The 17,322-nt window shown below is 47.2% G+C and overlaps 1 protein-coding gene across 4 annotated transcripts in view; it reads right to left on the bottom strand.

Moving 5' to 3' along the window:
- Positions 1–1,305: 1,305 nt before the first annotated feature.
- Positions 1,306–17,322, bottom strand: part of DIAPH1 (diaphanous related formin 1) — a 103,743-nt gene continuing 87,726 nt past the window's right edge. For 3 of the 4 annotated variants that reach the window (XM_058439945.1, XM_058439944.1, XM_058439946.1), the window contains 9 exons: positions 15,919–16,013; positions 15,488–15,589; positions 15,018–15,257; positions 14,769–14,898; positions 13,894–14,019; positions 12,614–12,777; positions 12,355–12,490; positions 10,470–10,556; positions 1,306–3,287 (listed from right to left, as the gene is read on the bottom strand). In XM_058439945.1, coding sequence (XP_058295928.1) covers positions 3,130–3,287; positions 10,470–10,556; positions 12,355–12,490; positions 12,614–12,777; positions 13,894–14,019; positions 14,769–14,898; positions 15,018–15,257; positions 15,488–15,589; positions 15,919–16,013 — 1,238 coding nt within the window. In that variant the 3' untranslated portion in view covers positions 1,306–3,129. Of the gene's footprint in view, positions 3,288–10,465; positions 10,557–12,354; positions 12,491–12,613; positions 12,778–13,893; positions 14,020–14,768; positions 14,899–15,017; positions 15,258–15,487; positions 15,590–15,918; positions 16,014–17,322 lie in introns of all 4 variants that reach the window. The other variant, XM_058439947.1, reaches the window with a different exon arrangement.

The following is a 17,322-nucleotide window of genomic DNA, read 5'->3' on the forward strand; positions in this document are numbered from 1 at the left end:
CTCCCCTCCCTCCTTCCTGTCGGTGCTTTTCCACTCACTCGCCTGCTCTCCCATCTCCCCGCCCTCTCCGCCTGCCTCCTCGAAGCACTATGGGATTCCGAGGTTGCTGCAGCCGGAGAAGCTGCAGAAAACACCGAGCTGGGGGTGAAGGGGGACTTAAAAGGGGAACTACCTGGAAGGGCCCAAGAACGCAAAGACAGAGCCACTGGGGTTATCTGGCTGGTCAGCAAGGGTATGCGGCTTCCTCCGCGCCGCGGAGCCTCCCAGAGCCAGGTCACCCATTCTGCCAGCTCAAGTCTGTTGTCATGGAAACCAAACCTTCCAACTTAAGAATCTGGGGGCGACTTTCTACTGTGGGAGGAAGGGTGGTGTGCACGGTTGCTGAGATGGAAGCAGGGTTTTGTTACTCAGAGCCAGGCTGCCGAGGGGCGGGGTGCCGGGCGCCTGGGTTCTATTCCAGGCACAGCAGCAGACTGGCAGAGCGCGTGAGCAGCTGTGGTTGGTCCCCTAATTGGTATGTGTGCCTATAAAGCTCTGAGCCAGAAACGCGTGGCCTCCGGGGGGACGGGAGGGAGGCGGCAGGCAACCCATCCCCACACCTCAGGCCATACTGGGGAGGCAGCTGCCCAGGCTCCAGGGCTATTTAAAAGGCTTTTATTTCCAGTTCCAGAGCCCGCCCGAATAGGTTTGTGGTCCTCTCCAGGCCTCCCCGTCTATCCTGGGGCCTGCTCATTGCTGGTCCGGCTTTTCTGTGCAGGTCATAATGCGCTCAGACAAGTACAGCTCCAAGTGGCAAGTCATCTGGAGCATGACCTCAGGCTCCCAACCTCTGCTGGGCAGGCTCAGGTTTCTACCCCAGGGTAAGGCCCTCTTCTCTGGAATGTGGTCTGTGGCCACCAACAGAGCAGAGGGGATGGGAAAATGGGAGTCAGATGCTTCCCTCAGCAAGAGACACAGGTACTGCCAGGAAACCTTGTGTGACATCTGGGAACATGAAAGGTTACAAGTGAGTTCCAAAAAAGGGCTCCAAACCAAGTAGCAGCAATGTGGAAGAGTCAGGGAGCTGAACCGGGCGCCCACTCCTTTACTGTGGCCAAACGGCCCTGAGGTGAGCTCTGGTGGGGCAGCAGCCACCATGTATTAATCATCTCTAGCCCTGTGCCCAAGTAAAGTGTCTGGCACCTTTAGCTTTTTCACAGTGATTTGTCAGGTCAACCAGGGATTTGAGGCAGGAAAGACTAGAGGAGCCTGGACTAGAGTGAAAAGAAAACAGCTCAGAAATTCACACAGGAAGCTGTAGGGCAGTACTGTTTCAATGCTTTATTAACAGTTGGAAACAAAACCAACAAACTGGAGGTGATGACATCCCAGAAGCCTATGAGGCAAGGGAAATAGGTTTGCATTTTGTCCCCCACACCTCTCTCTCTCTCTTTTTTTTATTAAATGCATCTTAGCAAAAGTAGATTAAAAAAGCAAGGGTCAAAGCCCCAGATGTCAGCGAGCAGGGAGGAGGTGACCCAGGGGAGCAACAGACGCCCTGCATCAGCGTCCTCCCAGGAATAGTCCAAAGGAGCTGCTCTTGCCCCTTTATACACAAGTACCAGCAACCAAAACCCTCCCTCCTGGCAGTAAGGCCTCACTATAGTTGCCCTCATGCTTCCTAAGCTCTCTCTTGCTCTAACAACTCTAATTCTGGGCCAAGCCCAAGAGTGCCATTCTTTCTTCCTAGCTGGGGATGGAAAGCTGAGAGGGGCACAAGGAGGACAAAAGTGTCACCCTAAGCCAGAGAATTGGAGCTTCCTGTGGTTGGGGCCACCAAACAGTTCAGTGTGCCCACCCACTTCTCTTTTAGAAGAGAGCTGGGGTACACCATACGAAGGCACTCCTGGTGCCCAGTTCCCCAGAATGTCCAGTTAGCATCTGCACATTTGGCTTGATACATTTATACATTTATAAAAAACTGTGGTCTTAGAGTTCCCGCTACTCTTAGGCCTGGCCCAGCTCAACCAGAGAAGGGGTTCCTCCTGTGTCGGATTCCCTGGGAGAGAGGATCTGCCTTGGACTCAAGGGTCCAGAAGGTCCAGGGGCACATTCAGGATTGGGCCTGTGAGGAGAAATCCCAGGAACTCTGTAACCTGCCACCAAAGATTCTTACATTATGGAGGGGAAAGGGGGAAGGAACAGTTTTCTTTAAAAAAATTTTTTTTCATACAAAAATAGATCCATTTGCAAAACAATTTCTCAGCCAGGAGGCTCCACCTCCCATTTCCTTGTAGACAGAGGGTGAGGTGTTGGGATGGTCACAATACAACCCATAGTCCAGATGAGATGCACCAAAGCTCAGGGAAGGCATGAGGAGGGAAGGTGGCTCAGTAGCCTGGGGTTGGTGCAGAGCGTCCAGAGAGGCAAGGGCATAAAGTGTGGCAGAAGCTGGGGGCAGGTCCCGCACTGTCGCTATGCCCTGCCTGCCTGCCCACAGGCTCTGGCCTGGGCCACGGCACAGCAGGGAAAGTGGTCCAGATCCTTTGCTTTGGAGGCCTTTCCCAGGAAGGTGGGGTAAAGGTGGGATTTGCTCCCTGCTTCCTTAGGAGCAGCTCCCAGTGCCACACCACTAATAATAAATAACCACAGTCAGGAGAGGGAAGAGCAGAGACAACAGCAATGAAAGGAGGGATGTAGCCCAAAGGTTTACAAGCCCCATGCTGTTCTCAGGGCCAGAGAAACCACAAAAGAAAAGCACAAATCCAGCAAGATTGACCTAGGGGGGAAAGCCCATTAGAAAGTCAGGGCTGAGAAAAAGCAGGCTGGGCCTTGTCTGAGATGAGGCCCTCTGGGTAACAGAGAGGAGACAGGGTTAAGGCAGCAAACATGGCCCCTGCTTTGGTAATACAACAGCCAGGGCTGGCTAGGTTGGGCTCAGGCCTCCCCCACACTGCCCTTTCCTTCTGGCCTCCAGGCAGCTGAAGCTGTATGTGATGTTGAGAGAGCAGCAGGCCAGAGAGAAAGACAGGGTCAGGGTGGTGGGAGTGGCCACCCCAGAGGAATATCCCCTTGAGCCTTTAGGCACATGCTGCAGGGCAGGACAGTCTGCGGCTCCACTGAGAAGCTGCCACGGTCACAGGACCCACGTTAGCTTGCACGGCCAACCAACTCCTTGGCTTCCTCAAGGATTGTGGGGAACGTCTCACTGTTCTTGGGCACCTTGGCAGGAACAGTGGCCATGGCATCATCCTTGGTCGGCTCCAAAGGTAGCAGAGATGTGACTGCACACCCGGCCTTCCTGTTGGCTGCAAGAGAAGATGAGAGATTCTGTCCATGGAAGGCCTCATTTCTAATTTCTTTCAAACTCTACAGCAGATAATCAGCGTAAGCCATGCAGACGTGACTACCTTGGCCAGTTCATAGAGGCCTTTACTTTGAAGAAAGAGGGGCAGAGATCCAGCATGTGGAATATATTGTTGGGTGGCAAAGAATGTAAAAGAGTGTGGTGCAACAGGAAAGGAAGCCTTGCCCCCTTGCTTCCCTGTGTGAAAATAGCACAAAGTTTGAACACAGACAGACAGACAGAACTGGGTTGAAGTGTTAGCTATGTGACTTAGGGAGAGATGAAGTACTCAAAGTCTATTTTCTCGTAATAGGGATGTTGGAATTCAATAGACTAAAGCTTAGTACATAGTATTATTTTTCTTTTCTTGGCAGGTCCCAGGAAACTCCTAGGCCAAAACACTTTTCAGTCAGCCCTGGGAGGGTTGTCCCTAGCAGAAGGCGACCTTCCATAAGTGGCTGGAGAGACTCCTGCAAAGAGGAACAGCAGCCACGCATTGGCATCACACTCCCACGTGTTCCTCCAACAACGGATGCCCACATGCCCTAGCTCTTTCCCACCCCTTCAAAGGTAGCAGCCGTAATACAAATGCCAAGGGCCCTACAAGGTGTGTAGAGTATGTGGGGGTGGCGTGGTGGGGGGAAGTAGTAATAAAAGCTATGTCAGGGAAGCAGAACTGGGATCAAGATGGACAGGAGAGGACCCCTACCAAGAAATCTCAGCCCATGTGGCTGAGGGATGGTCAAGTTCCGGCTGTCATCCCAGATTAGAAAAGAAGAACCAAATCAATCCACGAGTTTCTGTTCTAACTGCTGGGTTTCATCCCCAAGACTCTCATATTCATTTATGGTATCTAGGCTTATGGCCCCAGTATCTGCAGCAGGAAGGCCACTCCTTGAGACCATGCCCATCTCATGATGTCTCCTCCTCCCATGCCCCAGAACAGCACAGAGCAACTGTGTATACACAAAGAGCTGTCTGGGATGAAAGAAGCCTGACACGAAAGGCCATATGTTATGGGTCAGCTTCTATGAAATGTCCAGCACAGGCAAACCCAGAGATAGAAAATAGACTGGTGGTTGCCAGAGGGAAGGGGAGGGGAGAATCAGAAGTGACTGCTAATGGGTATTATGAAGTTTTTCTTTTGCGGATGATGAAAACGTTCTGGAATTAGATAGTAGTAATGGTTATACAATCTTGTGGATATTCTAAAACCCCTGAATCACACATTTTTAAAAGGTGAATTTTAGCTATGTAAATGGTATCTCAATTGGAAAGGAAAAAAAAGACTTCCTGGAGATCTGGGAAAGCTGGAGTGGAGAAAGCAGTACCGGAATGTTTGGAAGCAGGACCAGATGAAAGAGCCAAGCACTCCTAAATGAAGACCAAGACTGGGGCAGCTGCATGACTGGAACGAAGCGGCTTTTTGGACGAGCAAAAAGCTTTAGGTAGGCAGAAGCCAAACGGGATCAGATAGCCCGTCTTTTTTTGTTTTTTTTTTGATGGAATCTCAGTCACCCAGGCTGGAGTGCAGCAGTGAAATCACAGCTCACTGTAGCCTCAACCTCCCAGGCTCAAGTGATCCACCCACCTCAGCCTCCCTAGTAGCTGGGACTATAAGCATGCGCCACCATATCTGGCTATTTTTGTATTTTTTTGCAGAGATGGGGTCTCTCCATGTTGCCTAGGCTGGTCTTGAACTCCTGGGCTCAAGCAATCCTCCCACCTTGGAACCTAAAGTTCTGGGATTACACACCACAGCCTGCCAAAGCCCAAGTCTTAACCAGGTCTTCTCTCCCTGCAGAGCCATGACCCAGAGCTACTGTCTTCATCCCAGGAGAGGCTGCCCATAGATCAAGCAGGGAACACACAGCATGCACACAGGTTACCAAGTTAAAGGTCTCCTCCTCCTCCTCTACTTCCCAGGGGCACAAGAGGTTGTCTACCAAGAGGAGAAAGAATAGTGAAGACCCTGACTGACAGCCATAGGACTTATCTAGTTACAGATCATAGGTATGTGACCGAGACTGTGGGAATTTCACAAAACCACTTATTGGATTATGAACATAAACTACTACCCCGTGACTGAGACAAGTGAGGAAAAGAAGCCTACATGAGTGTGACTATGATGGTCTACATGTGTACATTTCTCATACTGTCCTTACCACCAAAATCTTCCTCAGGCCTTCTACATTTCCACTCTCTTCTGAAGTACTCCCTCTCTAGACCCCATTTCTCATATCCAGAAGGGTAGTAGTTTCCTATCATTTTATTATTTCTTTGAATTCAGTCTCCAGCGGTTGAGAAGACACTGCGACTCTGTGCGTGCGTGCGAGTGTGTGTGTGTGTGTGTGTGTGTGTGTGTGTGTAACTCTAGTGGTATATATATGTTGAAATAACATCTGACTCCAGACCTTGGTAAAAGGAACACTGGGCCACTTGTCCTGGGCAACACAGGAGAAGGCAGAGTTCCCATGTGGTAGGTCTTAAGCTGCTGCTTTCTGTGGTTTCTTCCTCCAAAATAAGAAGATACCAGTTGTACCCAACCAAGTGGTGTTTCTAGACTTTTCTGGACTCAAGAAGCTTCTGATGTATTACAAACTTCATAAGAACCAGGAGCAGAGAGTAGGCAGGGAGAAGATCAACATTTCCCTTTTAAGCCTTGAAAGCCTATACACCAGGGAGGGTGTGCTGTGGCCTAAGGTCAGGGGATGAGAACGCTCTTGTTGGAACAGGTCTCCCAGCGTTCCACTCAGTCACCATTATGCTCAGCAGGTTGAACAGTCAAGAAAAACTGACCTCCCCATGCTTCCCCCAACTTACTCACTTGCTATGAGACTATTGAAAAGTAGCCATAGAACCAGATAAATATTTTGACTAGATGGAGTTAATGATCAGGGAGGATCATTAACTCCAAGAGAACAGTCCCACAGGCTATGTGGGAAAAGGGAACAATGTTGAGATACTGGTGAATGCTCTCTGAGGACAGATTCCTAGAAGTTAGGGGTGGGCTAGGATAAAAACACCAGCAAAATCAACCATATAACGCAAGTTTTAAAAAGGTTAGTGATTTGAAAAAAGACCTTTATAAAACATAGCCTAGGAACTATTATTAAAGAGGAAGTGCTCCTGTTAATAAAATAAGCTTCCTTAGGGAAGAGGAAACTAGGACAGATGGGGCAATCATCATCACACTAAGTAACTCATTCTTGTCTCAAACTCTCCTAATTATGTTTCTTGTCCTATTTACAAAAGTAGGGGGAGAATAAGTAGTGGTATAGGAAATATTCTTAGCAACCTTCTCTAGATAGGAGGTGATCCGGTTTGGATGTGTGACCCTCCAAACCTCATGCTGAAATGTGGACTACAATGCTGGAGGGGGGGCCTAGTGGGAGGCACTTGGGTCATGGGGTGGATCCCTCATGAGTGGCTTGGTGCCCTCCCCACAGTAATGAGCTCATACGAGCACTGGTTGCTTAAAAGAGCCTGGCATCTCTCTAGCTCCCACTTCGCCTTGTGATACACCTTCTCCCCCCTTGATTGGAAGCTTCCTGAGGCCTCAACAGCAGATGCTGGCGCCATGCTTTCTATACAGTCTGCAGAACTGTCAGCCAAATAAACCCCTTTTCTTTATAAATTACCTAGTCTCAGGTATTTCTTTATAATAACACAAAATAGACTAACACAGGTGGTCATGAGAGCACCTTCCTGAAGCAATGTCATCATGTCCAAGACTCTCCTTGCTGGAAGGTATGAAAGAATATTTCCAGCCCATACTGTGGGTTCACTGCCGTCTCCTGTTCAATCACGCAGGCTGAGGGGAAACAGGCCTGGACTTGGAGTCACAAAAGTGGGCTATAGTGCTCTGTCATTAGATAGCCATGTAGACCTGGGCAAGACCTTATCTGTTTTTTATTTTTATTTTTTGAGATGGAGTCTCATTCTGTCACCCAGGCTGAAGTGCAGTGGCGCAATCTCGGCTCACTGCAAGCTCCGCCTCCTGGGCTCACGCCATTCTCCTGCCTCAGCCTCCTGAGTAGCTGGGACTACAGGTGCCTGCCACCACGTCCAGCTAATTTTTTGTATTTTTGATAGAGACAGAGTTTCACTGTGTTAGTCACCTTATCTGGTTTTAATTCCTTTCCCTATGAGCAGGTTAGATACTAATCACTGGAAGTCTTTAGAGCCTTTCCAACTCTATGGTTCTATTAGATGGATGGAGCTTATAGGGAAGCTGGGAAATGGTAGAGGGAAGGAAAGGAAGAGTTGAATTTCTTTCTTCCCTTGGCTTTTATCCCAGTGGGCAAATGACTTGTATACAAGAGGCCACAATTCAGACATGGAGATAAAGTTGAGTCATTAAAACCACAAGCTGACTCAGTCATGGGCCTGAAATAGCAGATGTAATACAATCACATGGATTCTTCCCCTTGACACTCAAACCATTGTTCTCCCACACCCTGCAGATCACAGGAGTTTACATGTTGCTTTTAATGAACCAAGCCTGATAGTAACTCTCCTCTTCGAACTCCTCAATGAGTCTTTGTATACTGGTCACTCCCCCAGGTCTCCAGAGACCGGAAGAATTTAACATTCCTTTAAATTCTAGGGAAAAAGCTAGTGTCTTTGAATAGGGACAGCTGCCTCTCTGGAAAAAAGGAGGGCTATGAGGCAGATATGCTCCACAGTGCCTCTGTTTTTTTAGCTCAAAGCAATCAGCCAAGAGGAACAGTCAGAGACAGCCAGGCAAGGGGTGGAACAGCCAAATCCAGTAGCCGCATACAGAAACCTATAGCCAGTGGAGCCTTTGTATTTTGAGAATGGGGCCATCTAAGTCCAGCCTCTCTCTCCTTCTCCTCTTAATCCTGTTGTCACTGCACAAAAAAATATTACAGCTGGAAGGGACCCTGGAGACCATTCATTCTTGTCCAACTCTCATTTTATACCTGAAGAACTGAGTCCCAGAAACATTAAGTGACTTGCTTAGGATAACACAGACAGCATCAGAACTAGATGTGACTTTAGGTCTTTTGATCCCTACCTAGCCCTGTGTTCTTTGTAATCTACTCTGATGGCTATCCTCCTGTTTATGTTTAATGTGAGGCCACATCACATCACTTTGCATGTGTGAATGCACCAAGGTCTAAAGAGTTACCAGAATAACTACGAATGTCTCCCCTGAGATTCTCCCAGATATATTCAAGTGGACCCAGAGCCTAGAAAGATAAGCTTATAGGCTAGACCCCCCTAAAATATATGTAATTGTCATTTCACCTACTTTCCAATTTAGTATCTCCCAGTATAAGTCTTCTCCTATTCCCTCTTGCATGGGAGAGAGTACTTTGACTAATTCAGGTACTCTGCTGGAAGGTTAGTTTCCAACAAAATTCCTCCTTCCTCCACCTGTGAGTTCTGATTTTCCACTTGGAAAGAAGTGAAGAATGGGGCTTCCCCAGCAGAGGGAAGCCACTGATGTCTGGCTACCTGTGTACAGGAAGCATCTGGGATTCTAGTACAGTTCCACAGGAAGAGGCTTACAAGGGAATTCCCCACCAAAAGTCTGATGCAGGCACTTAGCTGACAGGGTCAAAAACAAAAACAAAAACAATAAGATGCAATGTATTTTTGTAAGGCTAGAAATGCTTAATGTTAAGGCCACATCACCTTGTGTGGTCAGTAGGAAATAACGTTGTAAGAACCTATAAAGATGAAATACAGGAGTAACAGTACCTCTAGCTGTACTCTCCTTGCAAACACCTATCTATACGACTAAATGCTCGAGCCCAGAGAGTACTCAGCTCTTCATATCCACTTCTCCCCCCCTTTAGAAAGCCTGTACTCAGAGAATGACAGAAAATGGGTAAGAACTTTGACTCAGGAGCTTTCAGTTTGGGGAACATTCTGAAGTCATAAAGGAGAACCCTCAGAAGGGATTATCACTCTGGTTATTCAGAGTATAGGTAGAAATGGGCAGCCAGCCATTACAGATGAAACTCACGGTGATGGCTGTTGTTGGGCCAGAATACTGAGTTTACATAGGCGAGCATGCTCTAAGGTCCCCCTTTCCAGGCTGTGGCAGGTACTACAGGCCCTACAGATACCACTATATTAACAGCTAAGCACTGGCCAAAGCAAGCTGTGTAACTCCTTCTGTTTACAATAATCCCAAAGTATAACTATCAAATGGGCCTACACAATGCAACAGCCAAGAAACAGGGAACATAGATTTAAGTCCCTCTGAAGTAGAAACCTTTAATGATGCCTTTTTTTGTAATTCCCACTCTTCAAATTAGTAAAGAAGCCACCACTCCTAGCCTCAAAAGACCTTCACTAGACACGATAGTGCAGGTCAACTCCACATGAGGGGCAGCCTTGCCTATACCTTCTTTTGAATTAGTCTCTTGGCCACCGTAAGCTTCCCTCAAAGGGAACTTATTCATTATCTTTTCCTATACTAATGCCTGGATCATTTGTCCTAGCTCCATAATTCTTTTTAGAATCTCTAGCTCAATGTAATCCACTTAGATCTTCCAAAGGATGTGAAAGGAGATTGCAGGGCAGTGATGGGGGGAAGGCAAGGGCAATAGAGGCTAACTGCACTCAAGGAAAAGGTACTTTTCAGACACGGCATAATCCTCCAATTGAGATGCTCCTCTATATTTTTCTATCTGGGAATAATGATGCCTAAACTTGTCTACAAAATTTTATACTTTCTATTATTAGTTCTCTCTATGTATGTCTCCTGCTTGTGAAGTCCAGAGTAAGGACTCTTATTTTTTCTTTGAATTTCAATCTATACCTAACATACATTTTGTATTTAGATCAACTTTTGTTCATACACACAAATGCCCACTCAAACCCCTGGGTCCTGCAGCTCAGTTCCTTTGTTCCAAATATCTGCTTCAAGAGTGGAGAGAAATGTGGCATAATCCAATGTAACTGATTTATTACCAGTCCCTTAAACCCCAGTTTTCTAAGTCGCTACTCTGTAACATGGGAAGAAGAGGACTAGATAATCCGTTCTTGATGCAGGGACTAAAAAGATGCTTAGAGCATCATTATTTGCTCTTTAGCCTCGGACTGGCAGGAGTAGAGAGCCCTCACCCCCTTCGACACCCAGGATGAGCTCCATGTGCTTACTTACGTTGACGGGGCCCTCTCTTCCGTCGGAATGCTGCCCCTGACTGCAGGGCTTCTAGAAGACTGTCCATCACACCTGTCTCATCGCCCTCTGTTATAAAGAACAAATGGAGATGTGAACTCTTCAGCCAGAGCAGCACGGCAAATATCAAGCCCCACACAAAATGCATGGCTATTGCTTGATTTCCCCTCTCCCACAGCAGCTGGCAGCTAAGAAGAGACAAAGAGAGCTCAGCCTTAAGTCTCACATGCTCATGTTTACTTGTATCTGCTCAAAAATGGTTAAAACAAAAGATCTCATTGCCTATTATCCAATGCAGACCTTGGGATATTTTCCCACAATGCCATCCTCCCCACCCCAATCAGGACTAGCAACAAAATTATAGAACTGCCCAACTCCAAGACCAGGATAAGTAGAGACTACGATTGTGAAATTAGTAAGCAACTATATCACTCCCTCTTTATCCTAAAGTGTTTCGCCTGGTTAGGTTTCAGAGCAGGGCTGAGGAAAGACCACTGATCAAAGAGAAGTACTGCCTCCAGTGGCTAAGTCTTCCTGATGTCTAAGTCCTCTGCATCTAAGAGGAGCAGCCTGGCTGGAATACAAAGAGTTAATGTAGAATCCTTGTTCTAGCCTGGCTCGGTTTCCATGGCAACAGCTTAGGATAGTGAAATCTGAAACTGTGAAATCCCAAAAAGTCCATAGGCTGCCAGATCCAAGGCTGGGGCTCACTGCTCCCAGCGCCACCTGCTGGCTGAGCATCACCAGTGCAGCTGACCTACATCCCACCCTCATTTGCTTGACCCGGGTACTGGAAACTGGGCAAGGTCCATTACGCCACCTGTTGACCGTGTGCAGCCCTCATCCCACATGTCAGTGGGACTCCACCTTCCCCCACTGCATCCTAGCCAGTACCTGGGGACAAACTCTGGAGTCCCAGGGGAAGGTGAAGGATACTTGGTGTGGGCTTTAATAGCATTACAAAGTTGTGGCTTACAACTAAGGGCAAGGAAATTGCTTTACAGAAAAGTATAAAAAGTCCCTGGTAGCAAGAGGTATCAGAGCAGCCCTTGTGCCTGTGCTCTGTAAAATACTGATTCCTAACAAACTCAGCAGCTCTGTGAACACCTCTTCATTTGCAGAAGGCTCGTGGCCCCTCAGGTTTGGAGGAGGGTGGCAACAGCTCAGTGCTGTGTGAGCAGCGTATGCTGTATTTCCGCTGCCCACAGAGAGAGCAGTGGGGGCGAAGGGGTAGGGAATCTGCAGCAGGAAAGAAGCAGAGACAGGAAACAGAGGGCCAGTAATTGAAACCATATGTTTCAACAAAGACATGCTTCTGGTAGTGAAACAGAGATTCTGCTGAAGAAAGAAGAGGGTGACCGGCTCCCCACCCACTCCAAAAGTTCAATCCATTTACAATCTAATTGTGTGTACAACTGGGCTAGGGTACTAGGGACATAGTACTTTGTGAAATAAGCAGAAAGGGAAGACACGCCACAATTAAAAGATGGGAGGAGCGTCAGGAAAATATTTTAGAGAAAAAAACCCAAAAGATTTAGTGGAGGGAATGAGAACAGGCCAGAGGAACCTTTGGACGGACAGAAGGAAAACAGTATATATCACAGCAATACCACAATCACAGGGGAATGAGAGAGAATGCAAGAGCCAGCAAAGGAGAGAAAAGGTAATAGTTTTATCAGGGCAAGTTGGAATGCGAATGTATCTGAATTGGGGTTAAAGTCCGGCATCGGGATCTCGGAGGTAGAAGACTGCCAAAAATCATTTGCCAGGAGGTGAGCTCAGACATGAGACTCTGCCTCTAGACTCTAGGCAGAGAAGTCTTTCCAACATTCCTATCTCAGCCCATCAACCCATCTTCACTCCTCACCTGCATTCATGTCTATGAGTTGCTCTCTCTTCTGCTGCTTCTCTAGCCGCTCCTTCTCTGCCTTCTCCTTGGCTAGTTTTGCTCGCCTCATCTTTTCTTCTGTCTCCCGCCGCTTCTGGTTCTCCTTGACTGCTTGCTGGGGCAGGGAAGAGGAGGAACGAACTCATGGGCATTGTATACCTACTACCAGCCAACAGGAACCCAGGAGAAAATGAGAAATGCCCACAAAAGATCCAGTCAGCAAGTATCCCTTGCTCACCAAAAACATATTCCGAAAATTGTGAAGATCCATGAAAAATTCTTCAACAGACAACTTCTTGGGGTCAAAGAGGAAGTACTCGCCCAGCTCCTTATAGAGGGTCTCCATGTTAGAATGCATCATCCGCAGCTTGTTATACTGTTCCTGTGCATCCTTCACAAAGCTGTGCAGCCAAGGAGTAAAGGACCAAGACCAAGACCAAGACCAAGAAGCAGACCCACTTCTGTAGCCCAAGGAATTACTCAGAGATGAGTACTGGCATGCAAAGGGATGTTCAATACAGCACTGTTTATAACAGCAAAAACCAAAGCCACGTAGGTACCCCTAGATAGGGGAATAGTAAACCATGAACTATGGTACACCTATAAAAAAAGAAGGTGGCAGTTTAAACGGTTGTTTTTTTGTTTGTTTGTGGTTTTTCTGTTTGTTTGAGACAGGGTCTTGTTCTATCGCCGGGCTGGAGTGCAGTGGCACAATCTCGGCTCATTGCAACCTCCACCTCCTGGGTTCAAGCAATTCTCCTGCCTCCCAAGTAGCTGGAACTACAGGCGCGCACCATCACGCCCAGCTAATTTTTTTGTATTTTTAGTAGAGATGGGGTTTCACCATGCTGAACAGGATGGTCTCAATCTCTTGACCTAAAAGGGAGTTTTCTATAAATACTATTATGGAAACATGGCCAAGACATATGTGCAAAACACAATACAATGTAGTTTTTGTTTAAAATAAATGTATGAGGTGCAAATCAGAATAAAGTCCAGTGGCAGTGGTTACCTTTGGGGAGGGGAAGGAGAGGGAAGCATGTGTGAGCGTGTGTAGTGGAGATGGGGTAGAGGCAGGGGAGTTGGGGGGACTTTTATAGTTGATCTGCATGGTTTGCTTCCACTCCACAACAATGGAATGCTCTCAGGAACTATGCAGCCTGGGCAACAAAGTGAGACCCCATCTCTAAAGAAAAAAATGTTTAAAAAAGTTTAGCAGGGCCTGGTGGCACATGCCTGTAGTCCCAGCTACCAAAGAGGCTAAGGGGATAAGGATCGTTTGAGTCCAGGAGGTCAAGGCTGCAGTGAGGCGTGATGGCACCACTGCACTCCAGCCTGGGTGACACAGAGAGAGAGCCTGTCTCAAAATACTAACAAACCCAAAAATCTATGTATTTAAAGAAAAAGTTTTTTAAGAGAAAAAAATTGCATATTGCCCTAAATATCCTGTTTTTCCCCCACTACAGGAAGTTTTCTTTCCCTTCCTAGGGAACAACTCCCTCCTTTCAAGAGAGGATATGGTCATTTTTTCAACAAACTTGTCTTTTTCATCTGTGGCAGCTGGGAAATTCTGAACATCACGTTCCACATCAGAAATTTGTTTCTTCATCTGATCTAGGTTCTTTTGCAAGTTTTCAGCAGAAACTAAAAACAAAACAAAAACACCATAAAAACAGACAGCAAGAGCTTACTAATAATCCCAGCCTTAACACCCCTTAGTTTCACCTTTCAGAGCACAGCTTCAGTCTATACACATATTCTGGTACTTAATAATTTTAGTTCCTTATGTACTTTAGTTGTGTCACATACTTAAGTTTTCATCTTTCCAGTGAGACTATAAATTATTTGATCATTGAACTTCCAGCCTTCACAAGGTATGCAGTACTAGGAACAGAAGACAGACTTCATTTAATTTAACATGAATCTATGAAATCCCCTGAGATCTTGGTCTCATTCATTTTAGAGAACAGGGTTTGGGAGGAAGGAGATATACATAGAAATATAGAGGCGGGGGCAGAAATCTGTTCCAATTTCCAGTGAATGCTGCCTTTTCTTTGTCTAGTTCCAGGACAGTGAGGCCTAATTTTTGTTAATGTAGTCTATGTTTTCTTAATGAAAAGAACTGTTAACCTAGACTAAAAACACCTGCCTTTCTAGCTGTTTTTTGGTGTTTGGTGTTTCCTTAGGAAGAGAAAGAGTGCTTCCTATTTCTACACATAAAGATCTCTCCTCAGCCTTATGCTCTGCCCTTGTGACTTAGCAACATGCCTAAATCCTATCTCATTTCCACTTGAAATAGTCTGAACTGAAAATGCTCTCAAATCTAGACTGTGTCTTATTTCCCTCCCCATGCAGAGACTTTTGGGCTCTAGCTTCATTCCAAATTGCCCCACCTCGACTGGCTTTCTCCACATGGGCAAGCTCGTCTGGAAACTTGAGGACATCAGGATAGTCATTCTCACACAACTCAGCCAAGAAGTGTAACAACGTCATTTTCTGATCTGTGGACTTGGTGTCTCGAAGCTTAGAGAAAGAGGAGAAACAGTTAAATCCTGACATGTCCAAGATGGTCTCCTGCCAACACTGAACTCATAGAGGCTGCAGCCTTCCTTGTGTTGTCCTGCTCTAACTCTTTGGCTCACCTTACAGAGGAAGCTGATATTGAAGCCAAAAGCACCAGCATTTCTGGAGCCAGCATTCATGTAATTTCCAACAAGCAAGGTAATCTCTAGGAGATTGGAAAAGCTCTCACTCTTACGTAACTCCTCACATGCAGCAGTGACAGACACAATCTCTGGCTTGATATTCTCCACTTGCTCGCTGAATTGTAGCTTGAAGAGAATGGCATTGAGGCGAGGCCGCAGTCGGGGCACAGTGCCCATCTAGTAGAGAACACAAGCAGTTCCATTACAGTCAAAAGAGGGCGAAGTCAGAAAAAGATACAGGCTTGAGCCTCCTATGGGAGGATCAGAGCTCCAGAGCAGGGAGAAGACAGCGATTAAGACAGGTTCAAAAACAGACAAGTGGCAAGGAGCATATGCCCAGGCTGCTCTCTAGAGGGGAGGGGAATACAGCAGGCGGAGAACCGCTTACTGCCACAGGCCTCACTCACCACCACGCCAAACTGCTCTGACTCAGCCAGGTCATCATATTCATCCTTCAGTTCAGAAAGCATTTTTAACTGCTCTGGCTCTGGCATTTGCTTAATGAGGTTCTGAAAGAGAGAAGAGACATCTCAGCTGGAGGGGGATTCGCTAACAACTCAAGCCTAAACAACTTTTACTCTGTTGTCAGTCCCACACTCTGCTCAAGGACCATACAGAAAGAAACATATGGTGGGAGAGGAGAGGCAGCTACTGAGATGGGGGGACTTTTGCAAAATATACCAGAAGTAATCTGACCACCAGAGAAAAGGCAGTTTCTCAAAGCCAGCATTCATAAGTCAGCAATGCTAGAGGAGGATCCTCTTCATCTACACAGAGATGAGGCCAGTGCCCAGCGACACAGAAGAGCCTGCTCCAGCAGAACCACCTTGCTCCTTACCTGGATCATAGACTCAGTCAGAACAGCCTCATTCACCTCCAGGATGACATTCTTAATCTCTTGATAGGGCATGCGGAAGGAACCCAAAAAGATTGCTGCCAGAAAATGAGATATTAAGACATGTTCTTCTCCGTCTGTTCCCGCTTCCAACCCATCCTGCAGACCTATGCTGGATAATCTTCCTAACAGGGCTCTTTTAGGCCAGGCACAGTGGCTCATGCCTGTAATCCTAGCACTTCGGGAGGCCAAGGTGGGCAGATCGCTTGAGCCCCAGAGTTTGAGACCAGCCTAGGCAACATGGGGAAACCTCATCTCCACAAAAAATACAAAAACTAGCCAGGCGTGGTGGTGTGCACCTGTAGTCCCAGCTGCTCAGCAGGCTGAGGTGGGAGGATCACCTGAGCCCAGGAGGTCAAGGTTGCAGTGAGCTGTGGCTGCACCACTGCACTCCAGCCTGAGCAGCAGAGCGAGACCCGCCTCAAAAAAGTCTATATACATCAAAGACTTTCACCCCACTCTACTTTAGTTCCCCACACTCAGGACTTGATCCTCAAAGCTGCCTTGACCTTAAACTGCCATATCCTATTCCCTAACAAACACATCCTGTTTTTTCAACTCTCCCTTTCTAATCTCTCACTTGACTCTTCAGCCTTATCAGGACCTCTCTTTCCAGTCTCCGGACCATTCTGTTTTCACTGATATATCAGTTCCACTCTGCCTTTCCTATTTCATTAGGAGCCTCTAAACCATCAGTTCATTTGCTCTCTATTATGACTCCCATTAGTATTACTACTCCTACTATTACCTTCCTCTTGCTCCCTTCTCCTTCTGGTCCCTGGTCAGTCTAGCCATTTCATTTCTCTACTCCTGACACCTGGGCTGATGCAGACTGGAGTCTATGAATTTGCAGTAGCACCAATGATAACTGGGGCCTCCACGCTGTTAGCAATTCTCTTTGTGTGTCCCAGTTCCACTTTCTCCCACCCTTCTTGGCAGGTCCTCCAACACATTCCCACTTTCCCCACTGCCCCACCACTTCCCCATTTGTTCCAGGAAGACCCTGCTCCTCTTCACTGAGAAAAATCAAAGCCACTGGTCAAATTACTTGCTCAGCTTTCTCTTATTCTACTTAAAAATAAAGCACTAGGGGCCAGGTGTGGTGGCTCACGCCTGTAATCCCAGCACTTTGGGAGGCCAAGGCAGGCGGATCATGAGGTCAGGAGATCGAGACCATCCTGGCTAACACAGTGAAACCCCGTCTCTACTAAATACATACACAAAAAAATTAGCCGGGCGTGGTGGCGGGCGCCTGTAGTCCCAGCTACTCGGGAGGCTGAGGGAGAAGAATGGCGTGAACCCGGGAGGCAGAGCTTGTAGTGAGCCGAGACTGCACCACTGAACTCC

Source organism: Hylobates moloch, unplaced genomic scaffold (assembly GCF_009828535.3).
Source record: "Hylobates moloch isolate HMO894 unplaced genomic scaffold, HMol_V3 SCAFFOLD_6, whole genome shotgun sequence".
NCBI classification, from domain to species: Eukaryota; Metazoa; Chordata; class Mammalia; order Primates; family Hylobatidae; genus Hylobates; species Hylobates moloch.